The sequence below is a fragment of the Falco peregrinus genome, chromosome 5 (genome assembly GCF_023634155.1).
Source record: "Falco peregrinus isolate bFalPer1 chromosome 5, bFalPer1.pri, whole genome shotgun sequence".
NCBI classification, from domain to species: domain Eukaryota; kingdom Metazoa; phylum Chordata; class Aves; order Falconiformes; family Falconidae; genus Falco; species Falco peregrinus.
The window spans coordinates 22,515,412-22,534,746 of record NC_073725.1 but is presented as its reverse complement, the minus strand read 5'-3'; the positions used below and the strand labels follow the sequence as shown (position 1 = coordinate 22,534,746).

The window sequence follows — 19,335 nt, the reverse complement described above, 5'->3', positions numbered from 1 at the left end:
CAGAGGAGACACTATCCAACCATCTTCATACCCTTAACCTAGAAATGCTCTGGAAAAGCTTCAAACAGGAACATGAATATTTTACTCTATATTGGCTGTCCCAACCGGTTAGCTGAATACACCTGGCACTGCTTAACTACTGCTATTCTGACAATGCTTATGTCAGCAGAGTTTGGAAAGTCTTTTGACTCAAAAAGCATTTGAATGAGTCTCTCAACCAAGGAGATTCAGCCCAAGAAGAGATTGATTAATTTATCTGTAGGGCTGGCTATGCCTTGGAAGATGTGATAACATCAAAATCTCTTTAGGTCCCTTTCAGAAAACCAGTTTCTTTTGCCTTCAATAATATATTGCCTTTTTTTTTTTTTTTTTTTTTAGGTCCTATTTTGCCAAAGGAAAAAAGGAAAAACAAAGAACTAAAGCTTTGCTGCTGGATTGCATTATCTCTGATGAATGTATACAGAGGCTGCACAGATCTGCTAGGGAGTTGGTATCATTTTCTTCTACTGTATAGTTCACGGGGGACTTCTCCTTTCAGGATGGTCTCCTGTAAGTTGCTACCACATTATCTTGTTCACTGATGCAATTCTAAGACACTGTTCTAAGGAATTAGGCTTTCAGCATTTCATTGGATTTATTTAGACTGAATTGCACATTCCCAACACTACCGACAGCATAATCTACAACGGGCAATAGTAACAGCCATAACAACAGTACTACACTTCCTTGATGTCTCCTATCTAAAAAGTTCAGCCTGATTTACTGTTATTAACAGGATCATAACAATCTGGTGAGACGTATCATTAGCAGTATTTTAAAGAGAAAACACTGACCCAGAATGAAAGGTAATTGTTTGGGACACATGGACTAAATTACATCCTTAAGCAGTAATTATTTCTGAATCTCTTAAATGATCTGCTGAATCACACCAGGAATCTGAAACAGAGCTCGAAGTATCACCCAGCATGCCCTCCCCTTCCTATGCCATTCACACTCAGAAGACTTAACCCCTCCCATCGCTGTTAATGAAACAAGGAAAAATGCAGTGTTTTTCCAGACTCTAGAAGTTCCCTGTGGAGAACTGAGTCATATATTGCTTTTTGCTTCCGTTAGCCACATCATCAGCTCCAGTGAAAACATTCCAGTACAGCATTACTTTAAATTGTTTTTCTACTTGGTGGAGCAGATGTGTTGGTTTCCTAGCCGAATTTGCTTTTCGATACAATACAATGGATATGCCCTACAACTACCTTAACCTTGGATGTGATTCAGTCTCTTTCTCATTTCAGCACAACAGTTCCAGTGCAAATATTAGTATGGATCAACAGAGGTAATTGAAAGAGGAAAAAGAATGAATATGCAGCACTCAGTACGCAGGAAGACTAAGGAGTTCACTCAGCATATACTGAATTTCATTATCTGAAATAGCCTCATCTGAATGCACATCTTGGTCCTTCAGTGTCACTGACGAGTTTATATTGTTTGTCAAGGTTGAGCATTGGTCCTACTCTTGATCACTAATGCAAATACCAGTGACTTCACAGCTCTTCATGTGACACCAGCACCCACTTGGAAGAGATTAAGACCATTTCTGCTATCGGCTTGTAGTTTTATACTAAGGCATTTTTAACTTGTGTTTGTTGGACTGTGAAGGTATACGTTTACTATGTTACGTCTGACGTACTGAAGCAAAAATACACTGCGGTTCGTCTTTTCCTTCACACAGAATTACTCAGTGTACAACTGTATCCATACAGCAAGGAAGCTGGCTGTCAGATTTGCACAATCAGTGATTAATCTCATACATTTCCCCCTCTTTTTGTGATAAAACCAGTGCTTTGGAGTCCAAGGCCTTACAAGAACTACCCATTTTAAGAGCTGGCATTTATTATGCCTGTCTCATGCAAACTTTCACAATCTGCTACCCAGCTGGAGAACAGGAACAGAGCCCCAGAGGCATTTAGACTGAGGTGAAAGTTTAGACTAACTCAAAACCTACACCTGTTCTGTAATGACTCACGCTCCTCACTGAGGGTAAACCACAGGTGGGATGCTGGTTGTAACCAGCTGGAAGTGGAGAGCTGACTGCTCCCAGCACCGCTTCTGAAGGTGGCCAGCCCTGCTGCTCCAGCCCAACGCTTGCCCTTTCCCTCCGTCCTTTCTTCCCCAGCTGCTGAAAGCACGGCCCTGCCCAAAGCAGGTTCAGGGCACCTTCTCACAGCCTCCAGTGCTGGGCCAGGCTGTCAGGACAAGACCAAATCCTGTGGTTTTCAAATTGCATTTAAAAGAAAACTCTGCTATTTTCTTGCCCAAAAATTAAATGCTGAATGCAGACTGCAAGACGGTGGTGTAATATGGACTCAGGATTTCATGGGCAGGGTTTTTTTCACATACTGCTTAGCTTGCTTGGCAGTCCCTGTCAACGGAAGTGTTTGTGAGGTTATCGTACGGTCCCTGTTTCCTCTGTTCAAATATGCATTCCTTCAGCTTTATAACCATACTTAATTATGAAGGAAGCGCAAGCTGATACCACAATTATCCAGGATTACACACTCAGATTTTCTTCCTAAGCAGGCTGTGGTAACCTTGCAGTTCACTTGTGAAAAAATAGTGCTTAGCATGAACAAATCTCATCTTAGCATGTTGAATGAGCACTTCTACAGAACTCCACCACACCACCAAATAATGTTGCCCATGAGGTGCTATTACCCCAAGATAATTTTTAGTTACAGTTTTAAAACACAGAAAAAGCAAAAGAAGAGAGCCTCAGTTAACCATATTCATTCAGTCCATTCCTTATTGAGCTTCCTATGGTGATGACTTTTCATGCTTTTATGATGTAACATCATAAAGCTATCAACCAAAAGAAATCAGCATATAATTACATTAAAATGAACATTTTCATGTTTTGCATATTTTATTCTCGAAAATTTTAGGGGCAAAAATGAATCCTACTGTTTTTTTCAATTCTATTAAAATCAGATTCTCTTTTCACATCCAAAAACCTGTGTGCAACACAGGCTGTCAGTGTTACGTATTAACATAAACAGCAGAAATCAGAAGGGCTGCACTTGAAGGGAAGTTAAATACACAAAGTTTATGCATGGTATGACTTTTAAGCCTGAAAAGGGAGAGCTGCAGAAAGAATCTAATAAAAGGTAAATGAAATTATGAGTGGCACTAAGAATGTGAATAGGGAGCAATTACTGTTTCTCATAGTCCAAAATGGGGGTTATGAAATGAAATTATCAAGCAGTAAATTTGAAACCAACAAATAGATGTGAATTTTCATATGATGCCTAAGTAAATTTTGAATTGTGTTGCTTCAGTGCCCAGTACACAAAAAAGCACCAGGGATCTAAAGATAATTAGACAAAGTAATGGAAGAAAAATCCATCAGAGGCTATCCAAGTCAAAGATTTGACCTCTGCCTTAGCTCTTGGGAAGGCAGAAAGCCGCAGAGGGGAGGCGTCACTCTGGTTTTGTTCTTTGTTCATTAAGATCTCTGCTACAGAATGTTGTCACATAGGTAATGGAGAGCTAAAGGGACTTTTAGTCTGACCCAGCATGGTGGTTCAAGCTTTCCTAGGAAAGCTGACATGGTGTTTGAAAGTAGCTTCCACCCTCACCTATTAAAAGCTTAGGCTTTTCAGGATAAGACTATTCCAAACTCTTCTCACTCAGCAACCTGCTTCATACAAGCACTGGGTGAAATAACAGCAGAAATGACAAATTGTTGTTTAGCAATTGATAACAGAATGATTACTGATGCAATGCAAAATGAGGGGAAATAATAGTCTGAGTAAATGTGTCTCAGATAACCCATAATCAAAAAGGTAGTTATCCTTACTACTACAAATGATGCAAGTATTTGCAGCTGGTGGGGGAGATCACTAAATCTGCCACTTTCAATTCCTTTTGTGGACTCACTCAGCATCTTGCAGGAGTGACCTTTTGATTTTGTAAGCTTGTTCCCAAAAGGCTGGGTCTTTCCTGTCTCTCCTGAAACGCTAAAGTGTGCTCGGTTGTAACCTGTCCCCATCTGAAAAGCACTGCTAGAGCTACTCCTAGCACTCAGAATAAAATGAAGATGTCGAAAATCTCAGTGCTCAGTTCTCAGCACTGGATGATTCTGTCTCCTACTAAAGACATTTGAAAGCCTTTTTCAAACAAAACTAAGACCACAAAGAAATAAATTCTGCATATTTATGCTATTCTTTCGCTTCTGTTGCACCAGAGATGAGTGAGGCCTAAGAAACAAAGTTCAGAAGATCAGTGAAATGAAGAAAGATGTGTTATAAGTTAATTCATATCTGTTATCTTTTTAATGGATGAGAAATTTTAGAGTGATTATTTTTTCCAAAGAAGACAATGTTACTCAAAGCTGCCTGTGTCCTGTTTAAAGCAAGGGAAAAGAAGAATAAATACTGTTGGGAAAAAGCTTTGAATACTTGTTTTGCAACTGAATATAAATACCATCATTCCTAATTTAGCAGATATCCAAGTGCTTAACATTCATTTTGTTAGGAGAAGAAATGACATTAGCATAGAAGGTATTCTGATTTTTGAGCTTTGGCACATAATTATCTCTAAAACGTTTGTGACATCAAACAATTTCTAGTCCTGTTCACACTGGTGTTGAGTTTTATGTTTCCATGACAGCTTGTATTACACTTGACCTGAGATCACATCAGTGATGGAAGAAAGAGATTAACTTTGTTTTAATATATGTTGTTTGTTTACCAGCATATTATGGATATACATAACAGCAGAGAAAAACACAATTAATACATTGGCAAAAGTTTGGTTACACCAAATAAGGTTTGAGTTTCCTCAGTAAAACATATATGAAAGAACTTAGATACTTATTACGCAAAGTGACTTACAGGAATAAGTGCAAAAGCTTATTCTGTATTTGATAAACACAATTCAAAGGTCTGAACATTTTTGGGGTAAAAGCTAGACCATGGTTTTCATAAAGAGTTGTTCCATTGTGGATGGAAAAAAAAAACCCAGTGCTTTTCAAGGCACAAAAGGGATGAGCTGCCATAGGCAGAAGGATAAACGATATTAACAAAGTTTTCAGCCAAGTATATGAATCGGAATTTTGTAATTAGCACTCAGTGAATAACTTCTTCTTTGAGTGACTGACTGAAATGAAAAAAAAAAGACAATTCTTAGCTCTGGGTCAGACGCAAGTAATTGCTTTCTTTCTTTCATGGAAAAAAGGATTGTTGGGGAGTGGGTTTTTTTGGGAGGAGAGGGGTGGAGAGGAAATGAAAGATCAAGCTGAGCTTTGCAACTAACTCAAACAAAAAATTATTTTTATCATTTACTTAAAGCTGGCTAAAATATGAAACATCATTTCAAAGGAAATATTCCAATTCTAGATTTTTTTCAGTGCCTCCTCAGTTTTTGACAATCACTTGTTTTGAATTAGACTTAAATTCCTAGATACTTTAGCCTGATTCAAAATAGCATTTTTCAACTAGCACCATTTGCTAGTTTTCTTCTACATTTACCATTGCCTCCATGTCCCAGGTTTTGACATTAAGAATAGCAAAGCAGTGTTTTAGGAGAGAAAAGAATGAATTGCCTAGTGATGGCTTGATTAATAATAATTGGTAGAGATTACTATTGAGATAGGAGTTTCAGAAAAATAACCTCTAAATTGACTCTCTCTTCTCATTGTCCAGCTTCTCTGGACTGGATGGTACAGAACTGCAGCCCAAGAAGCTGGAGAGGACTGATGTCCCTTTGCCTCTACCCCCAGGGACAGACCATGTAGGAGGTCCAGCACACAAAGCAAAAGGCATGAAGGCACCCACCAAGTACCCAGCTGGCAATCTGTAGACTGCAGTCTTTACATTTGTATTCCCATACATTTGACTGAGATTTCTTCCTTCATAACACTTCTACTTGTCAGAGTCCCTAAAACTAAAGCTAAAGCTTTTAAAGATGACCTAAAGCTAAAGGTCATCAACCACTTTTGAGGAGCCATTTCATATTCTTCCTCCCCTTCAGTCATCCCCTTCAGACATGATCTTGTTTCTCTTTCAGAGCTAAGTATTGCATGGGGAAAGAGGCTTGACTGTCACTGGATTGAACATAAATTCATGTAGCTGAGAAGCAAGAAGGACTCTCTTCTTGCTAAAGCAGAGAATTTATATACATCATTTCACAAGCAAATTATCCTAAATGGGGCAAGGACTGTAACAGAAGCAAGGTCAGAACTCCACTCCCTGACTGGTACAAAATCAAGGAAGAATTTCCACAACATGCTGCCTAAGTTACACATTCCTCCGTGCCTCTAAGACCATGGATGTTACCCCCAAGGAGTAATACAGCTATATGTTATCTCTGAGCAGAACTATATTTAAAAAACCACAAAAAAATGTTCCCCATAAAATCAACTACTCAAAAGAACTACTTAAGTACCTACAGTGATTCTTTTATTTACTGTGCATCTGAAGTAAATATTCCGAATAGTCACTTAAATCTGAAATCAAGCCAAATGCTATTATATCTGTGACTTCATGTAAAGTAGAAACAAAAAGCAATCAAGCATCCCAAGGACTTATTAACAACCTGGCATGGCTTGAACAATGGAAAGCAGGCTAAAAAAGAGATACATGAAAGTCTCAAAGGAAAACCAGGTGCTTTCTGTAAGATTTACACACACACTCACAAAACCAACAAGTTGCAAAATCATCTGCATAATTATACAAGGTACCTTTTTACATATTCCCCATACTCTCATTGAGTGTGCATGCCATGGTGATGTAACGTTTCCAAGGTCTGGATGCTAACAATGTATTTTGCATTTAGCTTTAAAGATCACATCACATCATGTTCATCTATTTGATAGTAAAACTGCATAAAACCTTCTTCAGAGTACATCTGTCTATGCAAATTCCAGCTTGCCGCAGGTGCCACTTGCTAAATTAGGCACACTCATTTTTTCCAAAAGAGCACAAAAAGGATCTTAAAAAGCACAGAAGCCTTCCCCCCCTCCAGTTATCCTATATTACACTACTATGGAGCAATTGTTCAGCAGAGATAAATTATGGTGAAATATGTCTTTCTGGATAGCAAAATGCCTTAATGCTTTTAAGCAAGTTTTCCAGAAGGTATCAGTACAATGCCTTCCAATTTCTAACTTGGGGCAATAACCTCTAATGTAATTCAAATAACAGACCATAAAGAGAAGTAAGAAAAGGAAGGAAATTGTCTTTAGAAGTAGTCTTAGATTATTGTAATTCCAATTTGCCACTGCTGCTGGATTCTGACACATAATATCAAGAGCACTATTCAGGCAGCAAGGAAGAACCCAATGCGTTTGCCTTACAAACTGAAATGGTCTTTTCACTTCCGACAATAACGGAGAAATCAGCCTATCTTTTGAGGCAGAAATAGAAATGGCGCCATTATTTATTTGGCCTGAAATGTACCTTTTTACCTTTCTCAAGAAGATATAGACCAGGGGTCCTCAAACTACGGCCTGCGGGCCAGATACAGCCCCCCAGGGTCCTCAATCCAGCCCCGGGTATTTACAGAACCCCCTGCCCCTCCCCCCCCCACCCCGCCGGGGGTTGGGGGGGAAACCAAGCAGCACAGATGACTGCCTGCCACTTCATCCACGCGCCGGCCCCCTGGTTAAAGAGTTTAAGGACCCCTGGTACAGACAAATGCTTGAGTAATTTATCTAAAACAACATTGCATCATTTAAAACAACAAATTTCAAATTAATGAGCAGGGGTTTGTTAGAAGAGACAATTCTTAAATGGTTGTACAGCTCTGCAAAAAGCTGCATTCTCCTTAGATGAAGCTGAGAAGAATCTTGTTAATTCAGCTCTGTCTGGGATAATTGTGGAGCCATCATCAGGACTCCTTCACAGCACCATGTTCCCATACAAAAGGCATTCTCAGATAACAACATTCTGTGTTAGCTACTCTGCCACTCGATTTTTGGGGACAGCTGGGGCAAAAAGAAATGAAGTCCCAGTACTTTACCTTTATAATGAGGGAGTTTTCCACTTACTGATCAAGGAATGATTGTCACAAAAAATTAAGACCAAAAGACAGCCTTACATGCTGGCCTGGGCAATGTACAGAACATGTAGGAAAGGCTTGTAACTACTGTTAGGCAACAGTATAGGTTAACAAAAACATAGTAAAGCAAGCTAAAACCTCAGTTTATGGTAAGCCTGCTATGAAATCTTAATCGAGTCTCTATATTTAAAGGCTACATATTTTATATTATATTCTGTTAAATCTATGCTATTCTATTCTATTACGTTGCACAGCATAGAGGAGTGCATTATTGAAACTATGACCTGTCAAAACGCAGGGTTACAATCTGACCACGAGGTGGGAGCATTGCTCATCACATATACCCAGGGCACGTTAGGCTTTCCCTCTATGTACTAGCTGTTGAAGGTAAAATATCCTATATATTACTGTGTTATAACCTGCAAATGTGCATGTTACCTAGAATAATAAGTTCCCAGGACAATCACAAAAAAGAACCTTTTAACTGTCTGTAATTGTTAGCTGAAAAATAATGTTTGAATAAACTGTGTTTTGGTCCTTGGAACAGAGTTGCTCTGAAACCTTTCTATTAACACTGCAGAATCTTTTCCCAGTAGGAAAAAATGAGGAGGTGGTAGAGATAACCTGTGAAAGTGGTAATCATAGAATTATACACTAGTTTGAGTTGGAAGGGACCTTTAAAGGTCATCTAGTCCAACCACCCAGCAATAAGGAGGGACGTCTTCAATTAGGTCAGGTTGCTCAGAGCCCCATCCAGCCTGACCTTGAATGTTTCCAGGGATGAGGCACCTACTACCTCTCTGGGCAACCTGAGCCAGTGTTTCACAACCTTCATTATAAAAAACTTCTTCCTTATATCTAGTCTGAAATGGAGAAGAATAATTTTCTCATTTGTTGTTAGTTTTGTGAGCAGAAAAAAATTGCAAACCCAGAAAGTTTGTGGATGTAGATAAAAATTACTTCCATGTGACTGCTTACAATTTTCCATTCAAAGTGTTGAAAAGCAACTATTTCACATGGGAAAATCAGGTTTTCCAAAATGGTTTAATAATGTCCTATCCCACAGGAAACATTTGATGAACTACTTGTGCTGATGATGTCCCCAATACAGGGTTGTGTCTTTATGTGGGAAATGGCAGCCCCATACCTTTTTCTCAGAACTGAAAGGGCAGTAGCAACTAAAAAGCAGTATCTCCCACAGAAAAAAGGCCAGTAATACAAATACGAGATTAACATGAGAAGGAGACTAGCCCATGTTCAAGAGACTTGCACAGGATTTTGAAGCAGTTAAGACTGAAATCTAATGCATGACTGTAGCTTACATAGCCATCCTCAAGCCAGCTTTAAAGCAGTTGGCTTTGGTACAGATAGACTAGTCGAATGAAGCTCTGGCCAGATGCATACGTAGCTCCTCGCTGTCTCAGCCAGCATGATCCCTGTTCCTGGAGACATGCCCACTTAACTATTCTTGGGTAGCTTCAAGGTAACTCTGACACAGAAGATACATTTCACACCTGTGACTACAGTGTAGACATGCAGCTTCAGTGTCTTCATGTCCACATGAGACAGTTATTCTATGTGTCCCTGGCCACTTGGTTCCCCATGTAGTAGAAGGGCAAATGCATTAGAGACATTTCGGCATGCATGTATTCCTGTAACAAGATACTACAACAACTTCCTTTGTATATACTCAAAAAGCAACTTGGACACAGGTCCTGCAAAGATTTATGCAACATACACTCTAGCTTTCTTCTCTGGGTGCAGGATGCCTGCACAGTAGGACAGGGTAGGAGACTGACCTCAGTAGGAGACTGACCTCGGTTGGGTGCAGGGTGCTAGCTGATGCTAATGGGTGGCTGTGCAAAAGTTAAAGCCCTTATGGCAAATTTACCCAAATGGGCACCTGTTTAACACAAATACACTCCTGCTACATACTGAACAGAGGCTGTAAAACCCAAGTACCCTTGCCCCTGCAAAAAATCCAAGCTGAGTTTCACCCACCAGAAAACTACATGTAGTGAGTGCATTATAGCTGTAACCTCAATCTTTCTAACTTCCCCGCTTAATCTTTTTTTCCCCAGCATGTGAAAGACCATGTATTGGCACGTGAGAAAGCATATGCTCGGGTAAACATCTCAGTAGTCTGCAAACAGCTATGTATTATCCATGGATAATGTTCCTTTCTCCACATCCCTCACGTGGCCGGTAAGTAGATTTGCTCTGGGAGTGAGTAATAGAACAGGTTGTGTAGCATTTATCAAAACAGAAGTGCCACCCTAGGGCTTTCCTTTCTGTGGTACAGCATTCACAATTTTTCTCCTGTTTTCTATTAATGAGATTGTTAGCTATAATCTGTCTCTACAGCATCTGAATGAAAGATATTCAGCCTACAAATTGTCCTTGCATGGTTACAGTTGCTTATTCACTGTAATCAACTGGTCCCAAGGTTCCTGTCTTTTCCTTAAGGGGATGAGCAGAACATTTGCTTACAGGAGAACAAATAGATATCAAATAACTAACACCACACAAAGACTAGTAGCTTGCAAGGAACAAAATTGACACTCTCAGTCTTCAAGTCAGGATGAAACATTCACTTCTTTGCCCTCCAGCCTAACTAAATAGGTGTCCCTAATCTTTCTGAGACTTAGGGAGCACAGGCCTTCAAATATAACCTCATCCTCAAAGTTAGGGATTCCTGCATCTGCTCTCTTGGCTGAGCTGATACTCCTGAGTCCTCCTAAAGAAGCCCCAGTGTTTCTGCATCCCTCTGGTCCTGCCAGGGCTGCAGCCTTCCAGCACAGCCACTGCTCCACCATTACCCACCACAGTGGGGAGAGTGGCCAGTCTGACCATTAATTAATTCTTCTGGGGCACCACACATATTCAAAAACATCTGAAGAGTCACATGTTATTTGAGTATTTTTGCTTAATTTCTGCATGACCGCAGAAAGTGTTGTGAATGGTACTTGTTCAAGACTGTTTTCCTGACAGATACTTAAGCGTGTAGATAATATCACCTCTTAACAACATAACTGAATCTTCCTGCCCTATTGTTGCTAAAAGCCCTCTTTAAAAAAGGTACATATTTGTGTGTCTGAAATTAATACATGCTTCTAGATGAATTTTTAGTTGAGGTATCACATTTTCTGATTATGTCTCATTTTGCTAAAGCATAGGAACTTTAAGTTATTTCTTAAAAGAAAGCAATAAAAGAAAACATGGTATAATAACTGCAGTACTTACAATGAGGCTATCTTTCCTGACCATTGAAACAAAATACTGTATTATTCACATTTAGGAATAGCTGTATTTCAGCGGATTTTACTGAGACATACTAAAGAAAGTGTTAGCTTTAATATTTGTTTCCATTTATTTTTCTATCTAATACTTTAGCCATCGATTTTGGAGCAATGTGGGTCCAGATACTAGCTCAGAGCCCTGTGGTACATAGCTGAGGAGATGCAAAGGAGTAAATACGCCACAGACCTTACAGCTGGTTTTCCACTTTGCTGAGGCTACTGAAACTTCTGTGTACCTCTACGTTAGGATCAGACTCATTAGAAATTATTCTCAGATGCCCAAGAAACCCATCCCATGGCTTGGAATTGCTTCATTCCAACAACGTTTCAGCAAGATCCCTTTTCTACAGCATTGGTAATAGAACCCCTATGCTGATGTGCATGTACCTGCTTGTTTCCCACACCTGTGGTTCGACAGCGCTTGGCAAATTCCCCCTCAAACAACTAAGCCAAGAAAGCTTTGTGTTTGTATTGGTGTAGTATACAGTGCAGTCATAAAAAACAAGGACACCTTGTAAAGTTTTTTCTTAGCTCTGTTTTTTACATCTCCCATACAGCCTGGCCTAACAGAGTGCAGAATACAGCCCAAAGAAAGTCAGAAGAATAGAACCTCTCAGATCTGCATTTCCTATTAAGCAACTCTAATAATCCAGGATTTTTCTTGCAGGCACCCCACAAAAATTGATGGATAAGCCTTACCAGCAGAACAACTAAGTGGTGCTAAGCATTATGTGAAAAGGATGATTTTCCTCCAGAATGCCCCAATGGCTTCTTTTCAAGTCTAATGTCTGTTTCTGTTAAGTCTGTTTCTGGTTACCACACATTTTTTTGATTCTAGAATAACCTTCAGATGTTTAGTAAATAGTATATTGCATATAAAAATGGGTGACAAAATGTAATAAAATGTTGTCCTTACCATCTGTTCTCTTTGATTCATCCCCTACACTGGACTGATCTTTTTTGTCCAACTTATTGTCTTCCTTTAATTCACCTAAAAAGAAGCAATAAGAAACACTGTAAGCATTTTAATGCAGACTGCAGTTTATTAATACCTGTAACTCAATCAAATTGCAACATCCAAAGGAGATGTTCCTTAGGAGAAAAGGTCTGTATTCACAAGGAACTGGATTAAGAGATTTCCATAGAATAAAGCACCAGACAAAATTTATCCAACTCCTACAGAAAATCAAGCTTTACAATTTACTTCTAAATTTATTTTAATTGTTAACACTTTTTTAAATGCACAAGCAAACTTGTGCTCCTCTGGTTGTCTGTAGGCCATTAAAAACCTGAGCACAACGTTAATTTCAAAATTAGGACTCTGACACATTTATGCTTTTAAAAGACTTCATCTTAAGTCTCTGCATTAAAGAACCACCTTAAACATCCCAAACAGTCCTACATAATCTTGTCTTACTTTCTCTTACCAGTTTCCTATACCCACAGATTCATTGGGGTGTCCTTTGATGACAGTATCAGGGAATAATCATCCTAGCATTGATCACTGGCTTTAGAGTCTCCGTAGCAAACCAGCAAAGCAAAGCCTTTGGAGAGTAATAGCTGATACAGAATGAAAATGGCAACTTGAGTTGGGGTGTGTTTTGTGAAGCCAGGAAGGTTAACCAGAGTCATTCTCATTTTCTGTCATCTATTAATTAGTCATACAGCAGATTACAGGAGACCTTCCCAGACCATCCCTTCATTGAATGAGAATGCCAAATGCAAGATCAAATGAAGAATAACTTAAAGGAAGAATTCTACCAGAATAGGGTTCTTTCAACTGCAGTGTCCAAACAGCAGCAAAGAAGGTGTCCTTCCTTCAGATGTCCAGAGAAGCAACAGCAGCCTGCCCAGATAGGAGCAGGCAGCTTGTCTTTTCCCCCTGGAGGAATAGTAGTGAATTTTTGACCCACACCTCAACACAAAAAGCTGTAAAAGTCTCACTCTAGAATTTTTTAAATGTGAGGTATGTTACAGGGCTGTATTAACGTGATGCTTATTCCATTTCTATTATTATTTTTGTTATTATAGCTACTTTCCAGCCTTTGGATCAAGATTATAGGCATTATGTGTTAAAGAGGATCTGATCTGCCTTCAAAATAGTCATGGCCAGTGGATATTTATTTTTGGAACCACCCAAAAAAAGAGAAATTGTAGAGAAGCAAGGTCTCCCTCTTCCACATTGTTCCCTGACCACTGGAATATTTGTTATTCTTGGATGACAGGAGATCAATCTCTCCCTCTAATTAAGCTTCATCGTATTATAAAAGAGGAATCGTTTTCAAATCTTAAAATATTTAACAAGAGGGAAAAAACATGTCCTGATCAGTTCTCATTCAGAGTCAGAACTTTTCATGTATTCTTTTTCTAAGCTAACTGTGTGGGTGAGAGAAAAATGAAAGCAAGATGATACAGGACAAGCCGCAACCGGCACAGCTGATCACACTGCCACTGACTTGGGCTCCCTGAACAGAGATCTAAAAGTAGCTCCAATCAGGGTCAAGGTATCTGCCTGATGAAGGTGGACTCTAAAAGAAGGACACTGTCTTCAGGAAATGACATTAAAATGTCTCTAGCAAAGCACAAAAGTCTCGCATTTCCTCCACCATCACGTAGCTGACAGTAATAATAAGCTAATAATGCTTTACTTGACCATTGCGTAAAGGAGTTGCTTGACACTTAAGTGTGTGCAGGAAAAGATTATGAGCATCCACACATATGTTATTTCACAGTTTGATCTCTCGGAGAAAGCACATGGACAGTGAGTGACTGAGAGAGACTTTAAACTCACCCGACAAAGCAATTTCTGAACTTTCATTGAACGTAACTTCCCACGAATAGGAGACTTTTGAGTATTGTAATATCTACCTTGCCATACTGCCAGAAGTAGAGCAGAACAATGATCATAATGGTCTTTTTGAAAGGGATTACAAAGGCAGAGAAATAATAATGCAAATACTTTACGATGAGATATTAACATATAGACATAACGGAAGCTGTGGTGAACCCAGAGATATGAATGTTAAGATTTCATCAGTCTCCAAAGACTCTGCCATGATTGTACCTCATAAAGGCTTTTTCCCATAAATTAAGAGACAGAATTTCTTTTCCTGAGGAAGACTCTAATTTTCAGAAATTATTGTAATTCCTTTCAAAGCATTTCTGACAACTGCAACAGAGAGGCATTGCAGGAAAAGGTACTGTCAAAAACACTAAAGCACGCTTAACCCCCATATTGTTAGGAGCACGTAAAACAAAGGATTTCAGAAGAAAAGACTGGTGCGGTCTAACTGGGATTTCATATAACCCCAACTTTTTTGTCTCCCTGGGGGAGGGCCCATTCCTATCCATCCGTGTAACACTGTCTGAAGACAAATCTCATAGATACCAGAGCGTGACAGCTCTGTTCCCCATAGTCCTTCCAATCTAAAAAAAAAAAGTAATGATGATGAAATCACTGGGAAAGGCCATCAGCCAAGTGAAATACATGAGAATCATATCAGGAATGTTTTAAACAGAATTTCTGCCTCTGGTGCCATCTAAATTCACTGCCTGGGCCTGGGACTTTCAAAGTCTTTATGCTTACTTAGGCTTTTTCTAAAAGGATACCTCAAAGTCTGAGTTTTGTGCTGATTTTGGACTGGCTGATACTAGCCAAGTTTGTGATAAGTCACCTGCGGCTGTACTGCCATTTTTTGATAATGACTTCAGGGAGCAGGAGCTGGGGAGAGAAGGGCAGAGAAATGGCCAAGACACAAGTGACTCAGAGGAATAATTTTTAATTTTCTTTATATTCAATGCAATTTTCAAGCATTTTTTTCCACTTTTTTGGGTGCAAAATGTGTTTCTTATTTTAACACAGTTCTATAGCAAGTTAAAACACTGGAATAAAAATTCTGATAAAAAAAAAAGTCTCCAAAAATAGGTTCATGACTCCCTTAATAAAAAAATAATAATAATAAAAAAACCAAACAAAAAACCTGAACAAAGGAAGCATAAACAATATAAATCTGAAAAACAGAGAGAGGGGAAAAATCCTCTGTCCCGAAACATTTATATCTGAGACTCAGTTCAAAGACACCTTTAATTTGCCTTAAAAAGGGTTTATAAGGCAACTTTGGCTTCTCTTCTGCCAGTTACCCAAGCAATGAAGCTGTTAATTGAACCAAGAATATTTATTTCAGCTTCTCAGCCTGTGAATCATAACAGGCTGCTTTATTTCCATGAAAAAGATTTTTCTCCTTTCCTCCAAAACTGCCCAAGCAGATGAACTCCTTCTTCTATGGAAGAACACTACTTGGGAGTTAAGTTACAGTTTCTGATTCCCATATGAAGGTGACTATGCCAGTGTCCAGGAAAAGGCTCTGGGCCTAGGACATCTTTTTTCAGGACATTAGGTTCCCCCATCACTGAGGTGAGATACTGATTTTGGGGCCGAATTTATGTTTCAATGGAAGGAAAGAACTCACCATTCTGGACATGCTGTTTCTCTTCTCCCACTGTGTGGTAAGAGCCCATTCCCTTATCTGTCCTAGGTGCGTTTTTCCCATGAGAGGTTTCAGGTTTGTTCACCCCAGTTTGCTGAGTCCCATTTACATGATTCTTATTGGAATCTCCGCTTTTGTTTTCCCCAGGATTTGGTTCTTTGCTGTTCTCTGCCTTTGCTGCTGTGGCATCTTCAGCTGGCTGATCCTTATCCTTTTCATCTGTTTTCTTTTCATCTGCTCCCTGATGAGCATTTTCCTCTGCTTCTTTCTTAGCTTTTTCTTCTGCATCCTCAGCAATGAGAGAAGCAAAATGAGGAAAGAAATCATGATTATCAGTCAATTTGATAAGAATGATACAACTCACATATCTAAATCTCATTCAGCTTTTTACACAAAACCAGCTTTTACTTAGGTAAAAGTAGGAATTGACTCAACAAGGGAAAAAGAGCACAGGAGAACACTTTAGAAAGTATTCTGAAAAAAAGACCCCACATTGGCTTAAATGTATATTATAGGCATGTCCTTTTTTACCATATAAGGTTCACCTTTGAAAACATAGTTCCTCAACATTCTTAAAAGGCAAATTAAAAAGAGATATTAGCTATTGAAGGCTCTGTGGGTACCAAAGTTAGTTTCATTTTTGACACACAACAATCAGTCAAACAATATTCATTTTTTCTCATACTGTACCATGTAACTCCAGGCATATAAAAATTCTTGGTTCTTTGACATCTACCTTTTCCCCTCTTCTTCCAGGTTGCTTCCAGTGCCAGCTTCCTAACCCCTTTCCTTCCACTCACTATTATCCTTCATAGCTCTGTCCTTTCTTGGAAGACTAATATATCACTAATAGTACTTGCCCTTGCATTCTAAAATGTCTTATAGTCAATCACAAACATACAAATGTATACATTCAAAAGCGAGTGTGGAACAACAGCAGCATCTCAAAATAGTCTTATGCAGAAAAAAAGTAATAAAAAAATTACAGAGAAGCCAGTTTCCTCCATTCAAGATATTGCTCTTGCTCTGATGCAACACTTATTTATAATACAGGTTGAAAATTACTTTGGCTCCAGGTGTTGAACCCACTATATTTCTAGCCCAGGTCAGGTGCAGCACAGACTCAGCTGCAAAGGCTCTGTGTGGCTGCCTGCTGGAAAGCAGCACACAACCACGGTCCCCCAGCACAGCCCTCCAGCTAATAAACATGGCTGGGTGTATGCAGACCCTGGGCAAAGACTCTGTAATTTTCTCCCCTTTTTCCACAATCAACAGAGATTCAAACAGCAAAAGCAGCTGAGTAGCTCAACAATGCAGTTTGGAACCTGTGTGCTCACGCAGCTTCAGAGCATATCTATACCCACAGTGAGTCTAGGCATTCAGATGTGACCGCTCTAGGCCTGGAATCAAGATTTCTGGGTTGGCAAAATCCTACCCATCGTGGGTAACTAATTGCACTTTAATTGTGACAGGAATCACAGATGTATCTCTTGTTTTCAGACAGATTGTGTAAGCTGATGAGAAAATCCTACAAAACACTGAATAAAGTCTACTTTGGTTCTTTGGAAGCGTTCTTGAGATCTATAGGAAAGATGTTTTGTTCCTTACAGGAGCAGGGTCTTGGCCAGTGAATAAAAATTACAAAAGAATTTTTAAGTGTCTTGTCAAATACTTCTTATGAGTAAATCAGAACCAGTTCTGAGAAAAATGTACCAATGGGATACAAAAGAGAAAGGGGCAAAGCTGTCTTTATAAAAAATGCCAATCTCTATTTCCTTGCCAGCAGCTAACTAAAGTTAATGAATTTTTAAATTAATAAATTATGGCTCACACAAAAATATAATTTAATTAGATATAAGCCTCCCTCGCTTTATTAATAATTCCTGAAATCTATGGTAGCTTCCATAAATAGCTCAGCTATGCATGTTGGTATTTTCCCTGGAGTCTCATGGCATACAGAAAGATTCCTCTCACTTGGGGATCTGAAAAAAATGCTGCATTTTGCTCCTGACCCACAGAAAAGAAATTTGGCTCAGGAGACTGGGACTTGCTACAACACTGTTGGATGAGTGCCTCTTGTCAAAATTTGTGTCAGAAAATACTTTATCTAAATGGTGCTTTGCACATTAGGGTGTTTGTTTATTCAGTTGGGTTTTTTTTCTTTTCATTTTAGCTATTTAATGATGATCCTTTATGCAAAAAGAGATCAGTAATAAACCCACTTACTGTGCCCAAACAGTTAAAGAAATTTTCTATAAATACCACACTCAGGAAAAAAACAGCTCACTGATGCTTCTAGGGACAATATCATTACCAAAGGGAATACAGTATCCTACAAATAATTTCATAATATTATATTATATATAATATAGCAGTAACAATAACAGCACTAACAATAATAATAATAACAATGGGTTTCCTTCCCTTCTGATCCCCAGCTGCCATTTGCTGTCAATCAGCAGTTAAATGCTTTATCTGTCTTCTCTTAATAATTCTTATTTTTATTGGCAGAGCCTCCTGATGCATTGCAAGACACTGGTTTGATGGGGGTCGGCAATGTAAACTCCTGCTGTGCAGCAGGCCCTGCTGCATATGGCTAAGGCAGGCAAGGCAGATGGAGCGCAGAGATTTGCTGCAAGTCAGGAGCAAGACAGCAGCTAAGCAAAGGTTTCGATGCAAGGGCTGTGGAGTCCAGGAACAATTCCTTAGTTCCCAGCCAGCCCATACAAAGGTATGCTGAACCATTCTTTTGTATAAATCTATTAGGATTAAAAAAAAAAAAAAAAAAAGGCAAAAATAAAGCGTGTTTGTACTGCTAAATGCACCCAGAAACACAGAAATTATGTGAAAGTCAATGAATTCAGATGAACAGAAGCTGAAACTGCTTTATGAATCTTTGACCCATAAAATGAGGCCTTGATCCAAGTCATTGGCAATGAAGTTTGGCAAAAACATACAGTAAATCAACTATTCAGGGCTAAAGGTTGTCAGAAAGGTAAAGATAAAATGACCTACTCAAGGGCTTCCATGTCTAATAATGCAGACTGGTGAGCTCCCTGCTTTCAAATGATAACTAATTCTTCCATAGACTACCCTCAGGAGCTGCTAGAAGGGTTTTTTTATGAGGCACTTTAAAATAAAATATTTTCCTCTCCAGCTAAACTATTAATAACCAAACACTTATCATCAGATACTCTAAAGAATGGATATGAAATACAGCATCAATACATATTACCAATAGCAGCATTAGTTAAGCAATGTGTGCACATCCACTTGAATCATAACTTGACATTTACATATGCACATTCAGAAAAATGTCTTTATGCAAAGCAGTCACTGCAAGTGGGTACAAAGCACATTTAAAAGTTAAATATCCAAAATCTATTACAATCTACTCTATAGCTTTGGTTTAGGTGAAATGCAAGATAGATTTTATTTATTTCCCCACAGGTCTCTCTTGCATATAGGATTTTTATCTAGTAGATCCTTAGTAGATG

General features: G+C 39.0%; 1 protein-coding gene across 9 annotated transcripts in view; it reads right to left on the bottom strand.

The window, feature by feature from the left end:
- LOC101920115 (dual specificity calcium/calmodulin-dependent 3',5'-cyclic nucleotide phosphodiesterase 1C) overlaps positions 1–19,335 on the bottom strand; it is a 372,306-nt gene that overhangs the window by 25,124 nt on the left and 327,847 nt on the right. For all 9 annotated transcript variants that reach the window (XM_055805463.1, XM_055805455.1, XM_055805462.1 and 6 more), the window contains 2 exons: positions 15,821–16,120; positions 12,268–12,342 (listed from right to left, as the gene is read on the bottom strand). In XM_055805463.1, coding sequence (XP_055661438.1) covers positions 12,268–12,342; positions 15,821–16,120 — 375 coding nt within the window. The remainder of the gene's footprint in view (positions 1–12,267; positions 12,343–15,820; positions 16,121–19,335) is intronic.